A 13,217-nucleotide genomic window follows, 5' to 3' on the forward strand; every position below is an offset into this window, starting at 1 on the left:
TCCGACATGTGCATGATTACGGCGGGCCAGTCGAGCCGCCGCGCATGCATCATGTTCTTCTCAAGATTGCTGCTCCTCCCCCATTTTTGGAACACATCTTGCGAACATGGGATTCGCAATCATGGCTGGTATTAGTGTAGGTACAAGAGAGGACCTTGAGTGCGGGCGTGCAAAGTTGATAACCCTTTGAACTTTCGTATTTCAACTCTGAAACTTCTTCATAATTCGTCAAACAGCATTTCTCCAGATTTTCTTACCAACATGCCGAAAGCGGACTCTCCTATTGGCTTCAAGCCACTCAAGGACACTGCTCTCTTCACGCCGTTCAACCTGGGCCCTGTAAACCTTGAGCACCGAATTGTACAAGCACCTTTGACGCGGATGCGAGGTATAAAAGAAAGTGATGCTGTCTTTGTACCAGGTGACTTGCATGTTGAGCATTACAGCCAGCGTGCAAGCAAGGGCGGTCTGCAATTGACCGAGGCTACCGACATTGCGAAATATGTGAGGTTTCCAGTGTCTCGTGCTGTAGTGGAGCTAACCTCTCAAGGCGAGTGGTTATCCAGGAGTACCGGGTGTTTTCTCAGAGTCGCAGATCGCGGGCTGGAAAAAAGTCACCGACGCCGTCCATGCGAAGGGCGGTTACATATTTTGCCAACTGTGGCACACTGGACGCGCTTCTCCACCATCGTTCCGAGCTGGAGAACAGACAGTTAGCTCGAGCAATGTATCTATGGGAGGCAGCTGGTTGGATGGCACGGTATGTGCTGAGCATCTACCACGACCACTGACAGTCGAGGAGATCCAGGGTATAGCGAAGACCTGGGGCGCGGCAGCGAAGAAAGCGCGTGAAGCAGGCTTCGACGGCATTGAGATCCACGGAGCGAACGGATATCTGCTCGATCAGTTTCTACACGACAACGTGAACACGAGGACAGATCAGTATGGTGGATCCGTCGAGAACCGTTGTCGCTTCCCGCTCGAAGTTATCCAGGAGTGTGCGAAAGCTATCGGCGCTGATCGTGTCGGTATCCGTCTATCGCCATACAACTACTTCCAGAATACCAAAGACAGCAACCCGAACGAGCATTGGGAATACCTGTGCGAGAGGATCGCTACGTTACCTCAAGAGGAGAGGCCGCTCTACGTGCACATGTAAGTGCTGCGTGTTGTAGCCCACCGAAGTGACGCTAATGAAGATCAGGGTCGAGCCACGCTTCGATGAAGTTCTTGACGAGCAGGCCAAAATGGATGCACTTTCTGCTTACACCAAGAGCGGCGGGAAGGGCGTTGAGGCAGAAGCTACCATCAAGGCTCCCGGCAACACGCTCGTCAACTTTCGCAACGTTCTCAAGGAAGGCGGTGTCAAGTTCCTTGCCGCAGGTGGATTCAACCGGGACAATGCTGTGCCGAAAATTGAGTCTGGCGATGCTGACCTTATCATTTTTGGGCGGTGGTTCATCGCCAACCCGGACTTACCGAAGCGCTTGTTTGAGGGCTCGAGACTGAACCAGTACGATCGTGACACATTCTATGGCGCAGACCCGCCGTCGAAAGGATATGTTGACTACCCATTTCACAAGTAGTTGGATTCTGCTTGGTTAGGTCAACGTTCGTGCATTTGTGGCGCTAGGTTGCATCAGCATTCATCACTTCTAGAGTAGTCAAATTCAGCATAGAACATGATCACTTCCACTTCATCACGTTCGCTCATCAAATTCCAAGACCATAGTGAATCATCCACCTGTTGAGGTCTTTAAGACACTCAGAAACGACTTGACAGGTTGTATTGCCGGATTTGATGAAAACACAAGCGTGCGATCAGCTCAGATTGGTAAACTGGTCATGGCATGGTCTTCGTTATGAACCTCCGATCAGACTCTCATCCAGCAAATCAAAGACACTATTGTATGAACAGGATTGGAATTTGAGTCGACCCCGTCGCTTTGATGCGGAATATTACGTTGCATGCCGATTGTTGTTCATGCCGGTCAGGAGCCATTCACCAACTTAGTTGTGCACTTCATTTGTTCAATTATTACAATATAATACGTAAAGTCCAACATTCATTCCATGGCCTCATTAGGCTATATCATCACTACTACGAAGCGCGAAAAATTTCATATGACCACGCAAACATACTCCATCTGACCTTCTCTGTTCCCAACAGATCTTCATTCAGTCTCGCAACTAGGTTCTGTTCTTTGGATTGGATATTTGTTTCATTATGTTGCAAGGCTATGACACTACTATCACTACGCGCGAAAAGTCTGCGTCGACGACAACAACAACCCACTCCAGCCTTCCCTGTCCTTTCATCACACCCAGTAGGACACCCAGCCGAGGCACTGCTCTGGAGATGCTTTGTTTCTCGTCGAATGGTTCCCAGTGAATATTGCTGTTCGCAGAGGTCCAGCAACGAACACCTCTGACGCTTCCCACGCACTGAAGGAGTCCCACCATTGCCCTGTTGCATTGGCTCCACCACATGGCGCGTTCATGAAGTGCTCCTGAACGTAGTGTTCATAAATCGCAGCGAACCATCCTTGAACAACCCTATACGCTTCTTGGAAGGAGCTAGCGTGCGGCGATACCTCGACGTAGTGACTAGTCGACTTCGCGTCCCACACCTTCGTCTTGACTTTCCTGTTATAGTACTTGGCCTTAGTGGAAGTTGCCTTCAATAAGACATGAACAGGAAACTCCAGTGCATGAGCAGCGCACATACACCCGTGACTCATTCTCTCCTTGATGATCGCAATCTGCACAGACAGTTTAGCGGTAGTTCGAGGCTGTGTAGCAGGATAACCTACATTTGACTTGACGATGGCCTCAGTTGATGTAAGGTAACTGGTACCAGGCGGGTAGCAAGTTGGAGTGTGGGTGCATTTCGCCCGACGGGAGTTGATAAACGCTGCCTTATCCTGGCATCTTCGAGGTGGTCTGCACGTGTTCCGCGTGCGGTTATCTCGTGGACTCTCTCGTACGCCGTGGGCCGGTTGGGCGCAGTAGGGATGGTGGCATAAGTGGGTCCAGTCATCTTGTGTAGTGAGGTGCAGCCGAACAACGTCGAGGTCCCTTGTCGTCCCAATGGCCATTATAACCCCGTACCTTAACGTAATTTTCTCAACTTTCTTGTGTTCTGTACACCACAAACAAAAGGTACAGGAATCTTTATGATTTGAATGATCGAGCAACGGTTTAACGAAGATGCAACCTAGAGAGGTCAACGTTGTAAGGACTGACGAAGGAATGTCTCGCGAGCTGTCCCATGGTTCGAGATCTGCGACATAGAAAGACATGAATTGCCACGCAAGCATCTCGACGAGTTGGCGGAATGAGATATCGTACACGGCACCTTTTCGACAGGTTGCGCAGGCGTTTGCACATTCGCCATTTGTAGCTGACAAGCTAATTCGGGGAGTCACCACCTGATCATTGAAGAGTTGGTAAACTTCGTCTGCTGTTATCCGTCGGGTCTTGGTCGGCTTGACCGGGGTCGTCTTGGACTCGACTGGAGTCTTCTTGGACTTGACAAAGGTCTTCCTGGACTTGACCGGAGGCATCGCGTGGCTCGAGTTGTATGCAAAGTCGGAGTCAGGGTCCTCAGAGTCATCGGAGCTGGAGTTTGCAGAGTCATCAAGGTCGGGACCCTCATCTTTGTTAGGAGTAGGCTTCTTGACACCAAGTCGGTCGAGAATGTTGGCGGCTAGAGGGAAGAGGTCGTCGTTGCGGGCCGTTACGCCATCGTTGATGGCAGCAATGTACCTGTCGACAAAAGGCTGGTAGATGTTTCCCCTACCCAAGAATTAGCTGTGTGCTGGACTTGTGCAACTAGAACATACTGCTTGTCCTGCTTCACGAACTTAACGTATGCTACCCGTACTGTGTGAAGAGTGTCCAGGTTTTTGCGTTGCGTAGTCGGCGTGTGGCTGTTGCTGGTGCGAGATTCACGCTGCTTCTTCCTGGACTGAGGCTTCTTGCCTGGCGCCTGACGTTTCATGACGAAGGTTGATGCTGGCCTGATGTAGATGGAATGGTGAGGCTCAGGTGGACGAGGCGGCGGGCTCGAGTGGACAAGGTGGCGAACTTGGGTGGACAAGGCGGCGAACTTGGGTGAGTGACCTGGGTTGAGTGAGAACGGGATACGAAGCTAAATGGGAACGGAAGGTACAATTGAAAAGCACTCATTCCTCAAACGGCAAGTGCACTCAGTTAGGCAGGCACGCAGGCACGCACGCAGGCACGCAACGCAACGCAACTCAACTACACGATTAACAGGACCCATGTTGAAGGGTTATAACTCAGTTCCTCTATGCGTGTCAGTGTATGCGTGTCAGTGTCTGCGTAGCATGTCAGGGAAGCAGATGTACGTACCTTCAAGTTCCCGTACAGAGAATGTGAGCCGGCTTAGTAGAAAGCCCCAACACCACGACAAGGTGCGGCTCGTCGTTGGGGGGCAAGACGAGGTTCTGCGGACGCGCTGCCAGGCGGTCGCTACCAAGTAAGACAAGATACGAGGTTCTGCGGACACGCTGCCAGGCGGTCGCTACCAAGTAGGACGAGGTTCTGCGGACACGCTGCCAGGCGGTCGCTACCAAGTGCAATAATGCCAAAAACCACTGTGCCAACCACCTCAACATAGCATCCTTAAAGCCACATGGACTAGATGCGATGTCACAGCATAACCTTACAAAAGATTATGCTGGCGGTGGTAAAGAGATCGAGGGCCAACAGGCGCGAGGAGTGATGTACTTTCAACGCTAGCCACAAACGGAACTGCTGTCTTCCTGTCTATCACTTGACGCTTCCTGCTCGTCTATCACTTGACGCTTCCTGATCGTCTATTACTTGTCACTTCCTGCTCGTCTATCACTTGACGCTTCCTGCCCGTCTATTACTTGTCATCTCACCCGCCTACCGCTCGTCATCTCGCCCGCCTACCGCTCGTCACTTCCCTCGCCTACCGTTTGTCACTTCCCTCGCCTACCGCTTGTCACCTCGCCCGCCTACTGCTTGTCACCTCGCCCGCCTACTGCTTATCATCTCGCCCGCCTACCGCTTGTCGCTTCTCCCGTCTACCGCTCGTCACTTCTCCCGTCTACCGCTCGTCACTTCAACAATTCATCACTTGCTCTACTACACCCCGTCCGATCAAAATGGCGGAGAGCAAAAACAAACGCAGGATCCGTACTACTGGTACACTCACCACCACACAGCAGGACCGAATTACGCGCAACCTGGCCAAAAGAAACCTCGACTTCACAGACCGCACGCCTCGGGCTGTGCAGCGGGCCAACGTGCGAGCGCGAGGCCAGGAAGGAAAAAGCACGGTAGACACAGACAATGCTGCAAAAGACGCGTACACCAAATTTATCAAGCAGCTGCCAAAGATCAGCGAAGATGTTGTCCAGGCCACAGCTGGCTTGTCCAAATCTAAGAAGGCCAAGAGGTATAAGCAAATGCTGTCACAGGACAAGCAACACAGGGCGGCGTTGTTTGACCTGATCGTCAAGTATACCACGCAAATCTGTTCTATCCATCCTGACACAGTGTTACTGACCCTGCAGCAGGAAGAACGTCACGCCTGGGCACGAACGCCTGCGGGCGAAGTGGCTCGCCAAGAGACGGCGGTACGGATGGCTCACGGACGACAACGACGGCTACCTGGCTTTGCCGCTGGATGCTGATGATGATGATGATGATGAGGAAGAGCAAGAGGACCTGCCGGATGCCGACGACGAGGAAGAGCAAGAGGACTTGCCGGATGCTGACGAAGACGAGGAAGAGCAAGACAACCTGCCAGATGCCGATGAAGAGGAAGAGGAAGAGCAAGACAACCTGCCAGATGCCGATGAAGAGGAAGAGGAAGAGGACTTGCCGGATGCCGACGACGAGGAAGAGCAAGAGGACCTGCCGGATGCCGATGAAGAGGAAGAGCAAGAGGACCTGCCGGATGCCGACGACGAGGAAGAACAAGAGATCATTAGGCGCTACCCCAGTGACGTCGAGCTGCCTGACTCGGACGAGGAGATCCAAAACACAGGTGGTGAGGAGAGTGGTTTGGAGGACAGCGATGCAGATGTCGTCTCTCGCAGAAGCGCGCCGATCCAACGTCCGGAGCACCCAGTAGTCCCGGAAGAGAGTTCTGTCACTGCTGACGTTCTTGTCGCCACTGACACCTCTCCTGCGGACAGGCGCGCCACTCATTGGCAAATGGCGAAATCATGCGCTGAACGAGATGCTCTGGTATCCGCGCTTAAAGAGCTGATAACTCAGTTTGTACAAAAACACTTTGATCATACACTAGTTCAGCGATGTTGGGGCTCTGTAGACGTGATAAGCAAGGTACGTTGTGCTGCATTCTTGTGATCTTTCACTGTATAGTTCGGCATCATTCGTGTCGAACTACGACCTGCATCGACTCACTGCCACAGATCCTACTTCAGACATGTAAGGAGAACATTAAACATTAGCAACATGAGTTAGACCGACGACATACCCTCATCTACACCATAAAGAATGTCCCGGAGACAAGTTACTTGCAAATGCACCAAGTCAAAGGGTTAGATGTCCCTATGAACCAGTGCGCTCTTTGCCGCAAGTCGATCCACTATCCGGACATTGATGATGCGCTCGATCATCTACAACAAGCCCAGATTGCAAACGATGCCGATGTTCGATTGGAAGCCCGAAATGATTTGGGTCATTGGCTAGTGTCGATCTCCACACACGAGTGGGAAACGAGGTATGAGCGCCTACTTGAATTTGTGACAGCCATCCATCGATGTACTAAGAAGTTACTCGTCAAAGCCGTAGACATTCGAAGCAGCGTCGCAAACGGGGACGACCAGTGAAGTAAAAATTATCTGCTACCGACTGCTTTAGTAAAAGCTGCGGAGAATATTTTTCAGCTCATCTACTACTCTGCTTACAGTGTGCGAACACCACAGGACATCGGTGTCGCCCCGGCTGCTCCTACAAATGTACCAGCATTGTTTGGGGAACGGAAAGACGTCACTGGGGTTGAATACTTTGCGAAGGTTGCTGAAAACGCACTTTCTAGTGCTCGAGATGAGTTGATGCTTATGGCACATACTGGAGAAAGTTTGAATCCAGTACTTCACAAGCGTACCACGCCAGCGAGTACGATCCTCCTAAGTCTTTGCGTACTTGTAAACCGACCTCTATTACACGATCTTCAGATCCTGGAACTATACCGAGAATGACTGATCCGCTTGGTACGTCCATCTTGTTACAGTTGCCAGACTTGAACGTGGCTAACCCTATCAGCGTTACGAAGCTAGTGCAAAACCATCCAAGCGTGTCCTGAGAGAGCTCTACCTTCTAAAGGAGGAAATCGAGGTGGTAACTTCCGTATTTTCACAGCAGCGAGATGCCTTGAGTGCCTTGAGAGAGGTTCTCGACAGTAGCAGCTTCCGTATCACAAATCAAGTTCGCATTCAAGCATATGTTGGGTTGGAAAAGCCCACAATCAAAGGACCTACAGCGCAATATTTCCCAAAGTTTGAGGAAGATGTTCAAGACCTGTACAAAGAGGCTAAGAAACTGGCTGAAGCTCTTCGACACATTATCGACATCGCAGAGGAAGGCAATTTGAAGGCAATCCTAATCTTCACCCTTGTGACGATCGTATTCCTACCTCTGTCGTTCGTCTCATCCGTCTTCGGGATGAGCACTACAGATGTAAGAGATATGGATAGCACACAGACACTCTTCTGGGCAATTGCACTACCAGTAACTGTAGCCGTCGGTGGGGTTTCATTGCTAGCCACCTATGGTGGGCCATCTATCCAGCACCAGTCACATCAATTTATGGAGCTCAGAGATAGGATAAAGCTCATCACTTCCAAGAGACAGCGCTCTGAAGATGAAGAACAGATACGTCCGGTTGAGGATGGGAAAGTCTCCAAGCCGTGAATTGGCAAAGGACGAAGAAAAGCAGGGGCGTTCGTTATTTTAGCGAGCGAAGACATACTGAGAAACAGGTCTAGGAGGTCCTTGACGTCAGATCTTGCCGTATGATAACCTCACCCCCTTTCATTTTCAAGGGATACTACTTTGAAGATATGAAACAGATGCACCGGTTCAGAACGAGAAATTATCCAAGTTAGAGATCAGGAGAAAACAAAAGAAGATAGACGCTTCAGCGATGGAGTTCGTAGTCAGGAATGAGTCCAGAAGAGACGCGATGTTGAGACCCAGTGAAACGTGACTTTGAAGGATGTTTTCATCCGATGGACTCTGGCTTCTAAGGTAGATTCTTGTATTCTAAGGGGCGCTCGATACTCGATCTCTTGATTCAGCTCCATCAGATTAATATCACGATACAGAGAACATAAGCAATTCACATCGAGAGGATTTCCGATTTACCCAATACTTTGCATCACGGGAGAGAATATCAATGGGAGAGGGGAACGTTAAGATCGAAATACGTCACAAACAACTCGTGTATGTCAAATGAACATCTAGACTACAATGGTATACCTGGTGGAAGCTTGAGCAGTTCGCCTCCTAAGAGCTTTTCTGTCAAGATGAAGTCGACTGAAATTTTCCATCTAACTCTGCGGCACATCTCGCGTCACGAACCTTACAAATAAACATGACGTCACGCGTAGTGGTCGCGTAGTCTCCCCCCATCAAAGCTTCGCGTCTATATCCTCTCGATCCTTATTATGTCCGGTCTGCGCAAAGTTCAGCAGCGCGGCTTCTCTATGTATATCTTCGCTCGCATACCTATCCAACTTTCCATTAATTCTTCCATTACTCGTCGAACAACGGAAGAATGTACTCCAGAGCTCAAGCAGTCTATGTTATCAAAATAGGCGAAATGGTGATAATGCATCCCAAAGCCTTATAGGTAACCCCATCCTTATTGCAGCGGTCTCATCGCGTTGCAAGTACACAGTGACTTGGGTTTGAAGCTTCGCCATCGATCTCTTCGATCTTGTTGAATGTGGCGTATTTCTGAATCGACTAGTCGTCGGCTCTTACGACTCAGTTGTAAGTTTGGCAAATGCCCAAGGCGGGTACTGAATCGATGTATCGTGCGGGAAGATCGAGATGTTCCGCCCCTCAAACTAGCAGCCCGAAATGACTTGCATGACTCAGGTATGGCCACTAGAGTACCACAGCACCGCTATGTTTTGGTCAAAAAAGTTGATTGACGGAAAATCGACTGAGGCTGTAGATATAGCCATTGTGTCGTTTGACAGGTTCATCAACGGCGACGATGCGGATAAACGTGTAGTAACCAAGAACCTCTACAACGCATTTTCAACCGTTGGATGCGTCTACTTGAAAGACCATGGCATACCGCAAGAGTGGGTTTACAAGATCTTTGGCCCTCGCGGGATTTGTTTGCACTGGCAGACTTAGTTGAGTAGCTCCCCGTTGCACGTCGTCATCAAGTGGGGTTTTTCTGGAACCAAGATGGAGATATGGATGAGTTCATTGCTATTCAAAAACGAGAGGGCTTATTCTGGAATTGGCCCATCATACTCAAACGCCGAATATGCCTTCCCCTCCTTCTGCAACTTCAATATCTCTCCAACCGCCGCTGGCATCTTTGCGCCTTCAGGGACCTCGTTGTTCTTCTTGAACTCATCTGCCATCTGCTCCATAGTCACCCACTCGACGCCCTCATGCTTGTTGATATGCTCAATGATGCGTTCGTGCATAAACAGGACATGTGGTCGGCCAGACACATCGGGGTGAATGGTCATTGGGAAAACAAATTCATCGTACTCGCGGTAAAAGTAGTCGAAGTGGTCCATCCAGAGTTGTTCCACGTCGCGAGGGTTCACCCAGCCATGAGAATTGGGCGCGTTTTTGATGAACATCATGGGTGGGAGGTCGTCGATGTACCAACTCTGCTTTGCGTCAATAATCGTCCAATCGGAACCATTTCAAGTATATGTTTGGTGTAAACTTACACCTGGGATCTCCACAAGCCCTGTCGTCTGTCCCTTGACTAACGGTTTCATCCACTCTTCTGCTTTCTTCGAGTAATCGATCTTGGTCCACTTATCTTCGGCCCTCAACCAATAGCACTTGTGGTCCTGGTGGCTCATCGAATGATCGTATTCAATACCATACTGCAGGAGCAAATCACATCCCTCCTTACTTGTCTCCCACCATGGCGCCACACTCCCCCTCGGCGGCTTTCCACAAAACTTCGTCAATAATTTGTACGTTTTGTCGAGCACATCGCGCTGCTGCTCGAAAGTCATGTCCGCGGGGTTTTCGTGCGAATAGCCATGTAGCCCAATTTCGTGACCTGCGTCGCGTACCGCAGCGCAATCTTCGGGGAAGGTCTCAAGCGAATGTCCGGGAATGAACCATGTAGTCTTGATGTCGTACTTGGCGAAAAGCTTCAAGAGGCGTTGTGTTCCTACTGTACCTGCCCATAGACCTGGATTTTGTCAACGCAGGCTCAGGAGATGGTGGCAGCGCAAGCAGCAACGCAACACACCTCTGCTGATATCGCTCGTCGAGTCTTCCCCGCCGTACGAACCAAGCCAACCAGCTACGGCGTCAACATCGACACCGTAGCTCACGAGGACGCGCTTTTTGCCCATTGTGGTTGGAATCTGTGTTGAAGGTGAAGAATGTGATGACGATACTGAGTAGAACGTAGAGAGCGATGCAAATCAACGCGGGATGATCGAGGACGAACTCCAATTCGAGATAGATACAGCGTCAATCAAGCTCCAACTTAACCCCGCTCAGCCTTGGAGAGCATTTTCATGCAGGGCAAGAGGGGTGGAGTAAGCCAAATCGGAAGGTGGGGGTGGGTCAGATATCATCCGACGGCTGCTTATCGGCGCGTGTCGCGTCCACACGTGTAGTAACGCCCAATCTGGTAAGTGCGAAGATGAATCATAGTCGACAACAATGGAATTCTACAGAGATTGGAAACTGATCAGGTTGACGCTGTAACAACTCGTAACCCAAGTACAATGTTCACTAAGACATGCAGCGACCCTCTCTTTCGCCTACAGAATGATAGATTGTAACTTGGATGCTAAATACCCCTTGCATATGCCTACATTGCCAAAGCTACGTCAAGCCACGCAGTATTTTGTCAATAGACTTTGCTGCTCCAAGCGCCTTTTCCTCTTGTAGTCGGCATGTGATCACTTGCACACCAATCGGCATGCCATCCATCGAATCGACATCGAATAAGTTCCAGTTCCACTCGTCTAATGGATTCCGGGGTTGGTAGGTACCCATCTGCCCGGCAGCTGCAGTGTCGAGCTCCTTCGAGACTTGACCAGCAGGTAAAACTACAGAGGGGTAATCTACGAAGTTGAAGATCTTTGTGTATCCGACCCATCGGCACGTGCGGTGTGGAACTGCAGAATGAGGCATGACAGGTGCCAGCATAATATCGATCTGCTTGCCGGATTCTGGAGATTTTGTCGAATTCCAAAGGTCGAGGAATCGCTTCTGCGCAGCAAGCTTTTGCCTATTGAGCTGCCAGTAGGAGTAAACAGAGATAGGCTTGCCCCTGTTGACGAGGGCCTCGACGTGTGGGATGTAAGGTTCACCGCCTTCTTCCATATCCCTTCGGATGTCTTCGCCTCCATCAGCTGTGTAGTATTGATCCTATACATAAGTCAGCTATGTGGATAGAGCTTGGACTAGGAACTCACCATGATGTCGATGCATTCTTGGTGCAAACTTCCGGGCGTCCATGGCACAATTTCATGTCCAGCCTGCTTCAATTTCGCCACGACCTCCTCCAATACGCGTGTCACAGGCGGATGCGGCCTGACGACTCCATCATCTCGCATGACAGCAATGACCAAGGGCCGAGATTGCACGCCTTCGAAGATTGTGGAACGCCATGGCACAGGGCAGCATTTGGGGTCCAAGTTCCACGGGGCTCCATCAATAACGGCTTGGGTAGCAACAATCAGCGACTCCATGTCACGACTCATAGGTCCAATCACCGACGGTACATGCTCCTGGCCTTCGGTGGAGACAGCAACACCGTGGTATGGTAAGCGAGAACTCTGGGAAGCGAATCAGCAAATGCAGCTAGAATTACCGAGGCAGTTCATAAATGGAGCACATACACTAGGTTTGAAGCCGTACAGACCATTCATATGAGAAGGAATGCGAATGCTTCCACCTATATCTGTGCCCCATCCGACAGCAGTGCCTCCGAGCGATAGGAGTGTTCCTTCTCCGCCAGTCGAGCCGCCTGGAGTAAAGTCAGGGTTCTTTGGGTGGGTCGTGAGCCCCCATAATGGGTTCTCGGTTTCGCACCACTTGCCGAAAGTAAGCTTATTGCGACTTCACGCATCGCCATGTACGCATTCCTTACCATGATACTCTGCGGTAGATTGGTCTTGGCGAAAATCACCGCTCCCATCTGTTTCAGCATCGCGACCAGGACACAGTCCTGTGCCGCTGGCTTGAATGCACGCCCAACATATCCCAATGTGCTGTCATATCCCGCGATGTCGAATTGATCTTTGACAGTCATAGGAATGCCATGTAGGGGTCCCACGAGGCGGCCATGAGTTTTGAAGAACTTGTCGAGCTCATTGGCTTGCTTAGTTGCATCGTCGAACAGAATTTCCGTTAAGCTTTAGCCCATCTCGGTCAGTAATTTCGGTTACATCATAGGATCAGCGGGTGTAAACGTGCCAGTTCGTCTGTGCGCGTTAGCAAATTGGGTGCCGTGAATTCAAATGAACCGTCGGAGACTTTACATGTCTGTGAGCTTCTATCGCCCTGCGAAGAATGGTGTGAGCATGGTACGATGAGTGGAGCATGTACGTAGGGCTAAATACCGCCGGATGTGATATTCGAGAATTGTGGACGCATTAAAAACGCCCGAAGAGATCGTCTGCGGGATGGCGCCCGCGGAGAGCCGCGATTGATCATTGAAAGTGCCAGATCCGTCAAGCGGCAGCTGGAGCGCTGTCAACACGTGCGCCACGTGTGAAGATGAGGGGATGCATACCTTGCTTGGAGTTTGGAGAGTCTCAGCGAAGGTTTGAATGGCTTGGTCGCGTAGCTGGCGTTTCTTGGTGGCTGTTTGCAGCCACTCAGGATCCGGGACTGTCATGGTGAGACTGGATGTTGTGAAAGGGTTCTATCGCGCTCAAAACATGCGTGGTCACGCGACTAGAAACAGAGTGTATGGCCTGGAAATGACGGCCCTGTCGACACGGTACCTC

General features: G+C 50.6%; 5 protein-coding genes across 5 annotated transcripts; 2 read left to right on the forward strand and 3 right to left on the reverse strand.

Moving 5' to 3' along the window:
- Positions 1–74: 74 nt before the first annotated feature.
- On the forward strand, positions 75–1,672 carry P153DRAFT_393957 (12-oxophytodienoate reductase 1). The gene is made up of 3 exons (XM_033671281.1): positions 75–504; positions 551–1,155; positions 1,205–1,672. The coding sequence occupies exons 1-3, from the start codon at positions 262–264 to the stop codon at positions 1,584–1,586; spliced, it is 1,230 nt and encodes a 409-aa protein (XP_033527408.1). The 5' UTR covers positions 75–261; the 3' UTR covers positions 1,587–1,672.
- Positions 1,673–2,213: 541 nt separating this feature from the next.
- P153DRAFT_364253 (uncharacterized protein) lies at positions 2,214–4,446 on the reverse strand. Its single transcript, XM_033667556.1, has 5 exons — positions 4,378–4,446; positions 4,175–4,313; positions 3,846–4,125; positions 2,814–3,798; positions 2,214–2,762 (listed from the first exon to the last, which is right to left on the reverse strand). The coding sequence occupies exons 3-5, from the start codon at positions 4,001–4,003 to the stop codon at positions 2,319–2,321; spliced, it is 1,587 nt and encodes a 528-aa protein (XP_033527409.1). The 5' UTR covers positions 4,004–4,125; positions 4,175–4,313; positions 4,378–4,446; the 3' UTR covers positions 2,214–2,318.
- Positions 4,447–5,159: 713 nt separating this feature from the next.
- On the forward strand, positions 5,160–7,941 carry P153DRAFT_429025 (uncharacterized protein; the record flags this gene model as incomplete). Its single annotated transcript, XM_033672746.1, has 6 exons — positions 5,160–5,452; positions 5,574–6,348; positions 6,477–6,748; positions 6,938–7,146; positions 7,206–7,241; positions 7,304–7,941. 6 exons carry the CDS (start codon positions 5,160–5,162, stop codon positions 7,939–7,941), a joined length of 2,223 nt encoding a protein of 740 aa, XP_033527410.1.
- Positions 7,942–9,463: 1,522 nt separating this feature from the next.
- P153DRAFT_309954 (polysaccharide deacetylase family protein) lies at positions 9,464–10,801 on the reverse strand. The gene is made up of 3 exons (XM_033664757.1): positions 10,496–10,801; positions 9,957–10,435; positions 9,464–9,893 (listed from the first exon to the last, which is right to left on the reverse strand). The coding sequence occupies exons 1-3, from the start codon at positions 10,599–10,601 to the stop codon at positions 9,498–9,500; spliced, it is 981 nt and encodes a 326-aa protein (XP_033527411.1). The 5' UTR covers positions 10,602–10,801; the 3' UTR covers positions 9,464–9,497.
- A 281-nt stretch (positions 10,802–11,082) lies between these two features.
- P153DRAFT_283176 (amidase) lies at positions 11,083–13,105 on the reverse strand (the record flags this gene model as incomplete). Its single annotated transcript, XM_033663249.1, has 6 exons — positions 11,083–11,631; positions 11,679–12,041; positions 12,105–12,299; positions 12,356–12,620; positions 12,828–12,949; positions 13,001–13,105. The coding sequence occupies 6 exons, from the start codon at positions 13,103–13,105 to the stop codon at positions 11,083–11,085; spliced, it is 1,599 nt and encodes a 532-aa protein (XP_033527412.1).
- Between the last annotated feature and the right edge of the window lie 112 nt (positions 13,106–13,217).

Source organism: Dothidotthia symphoricarpi (assembly GCF_010015815.1).
Source record: "Dothidotthia symphoricarpi CBS 119687 unplaced genomic scaffold P153scaffold_4, whole genome shotgun sequence".
NCBI lineage: Eukaryota > Fungi > Ascomycota > Dothideomycetes > Pleosporales > Dothidotthiaceae > Dothidotthia > Dothidotthia symphoricarpi.

What these genes read in the sequence shown, in the direction of transcription:
- P153DRAFT_393957 (XM_033671281.1), top strand. Translation starts at nt 262, where the DNA reads ATGCCGAAAGCGGACTCTCCTATTGGCTTCAAGCCACTCAAGGACACT. An exon ending in CTACCGACATTGCGAAATAT is followed by an intron (nt 505 to 550) that starts GTGAGGTTTCCA and finishes TAACCTCTCAAG; the next exon opens with GCGAGTGGTTATCCAGGAGT. An exon ending in AGGCCGCTCTACGTGCACAT is followed by an intron (nt 1,156 to 1,204) that starts GTAAGTGCTGCG and finishes AATGAAGATCAG; the next exon opens with GGTCGAGCCACGCTTCGATG.
- P153DRAFT_364253 (XM_033667556.1), bottom strand. Translation starts at nt 4,003, where the DNA reads ATGAAACGTCAGGCGCCAGGCAAGAAGCCTCAGTCCAGGAAGAAGCAG. An exon ending in TTCGTGAAGCAGGACAAGCA is followed by an intron (nt 3,799 to 3,845) that starts GTATGTTCTAGT and finishes ATTCTTGGGTAG; the next exon opens with GGGAAACATCTACCAGCCTT. An exon ending in AGGCCATCGTCAAGTCAAAT is followed by an intron (nt 2,763 to 2,813) that starts GTAGGTTATCCT and finishes CTGTCTGTGCAG; the next exon opens with ATTGCGATCATCAAGGAGAG.
- P153DRAFT_309954 (XM_033664757.1), bottom strand. Translation starts at nt 10,601, where the DNA reads ATGGGCAAAAAGCGCGTCCTCGTGAGCTACGGTGTCGATGTTGACGCC. An exon ending in GACGAGCGATATCAGCAGAG is followed by an intron (nt 10,436 to 10,495) that starts GTGTGTTGCGTT and finishes GACAAAATCCAG; the next exon opens with GTCTATGGGCAGGTACAGTA. An exon ending in GGCTTGTGGAGATCCCAGGT is followed by an intron (nt 9,894 to 9,956) that starts GTAAGTTTACAC and finishes GACGCAAAGCAG; the next exon opens with AGTTGGTACATCGACGACCT.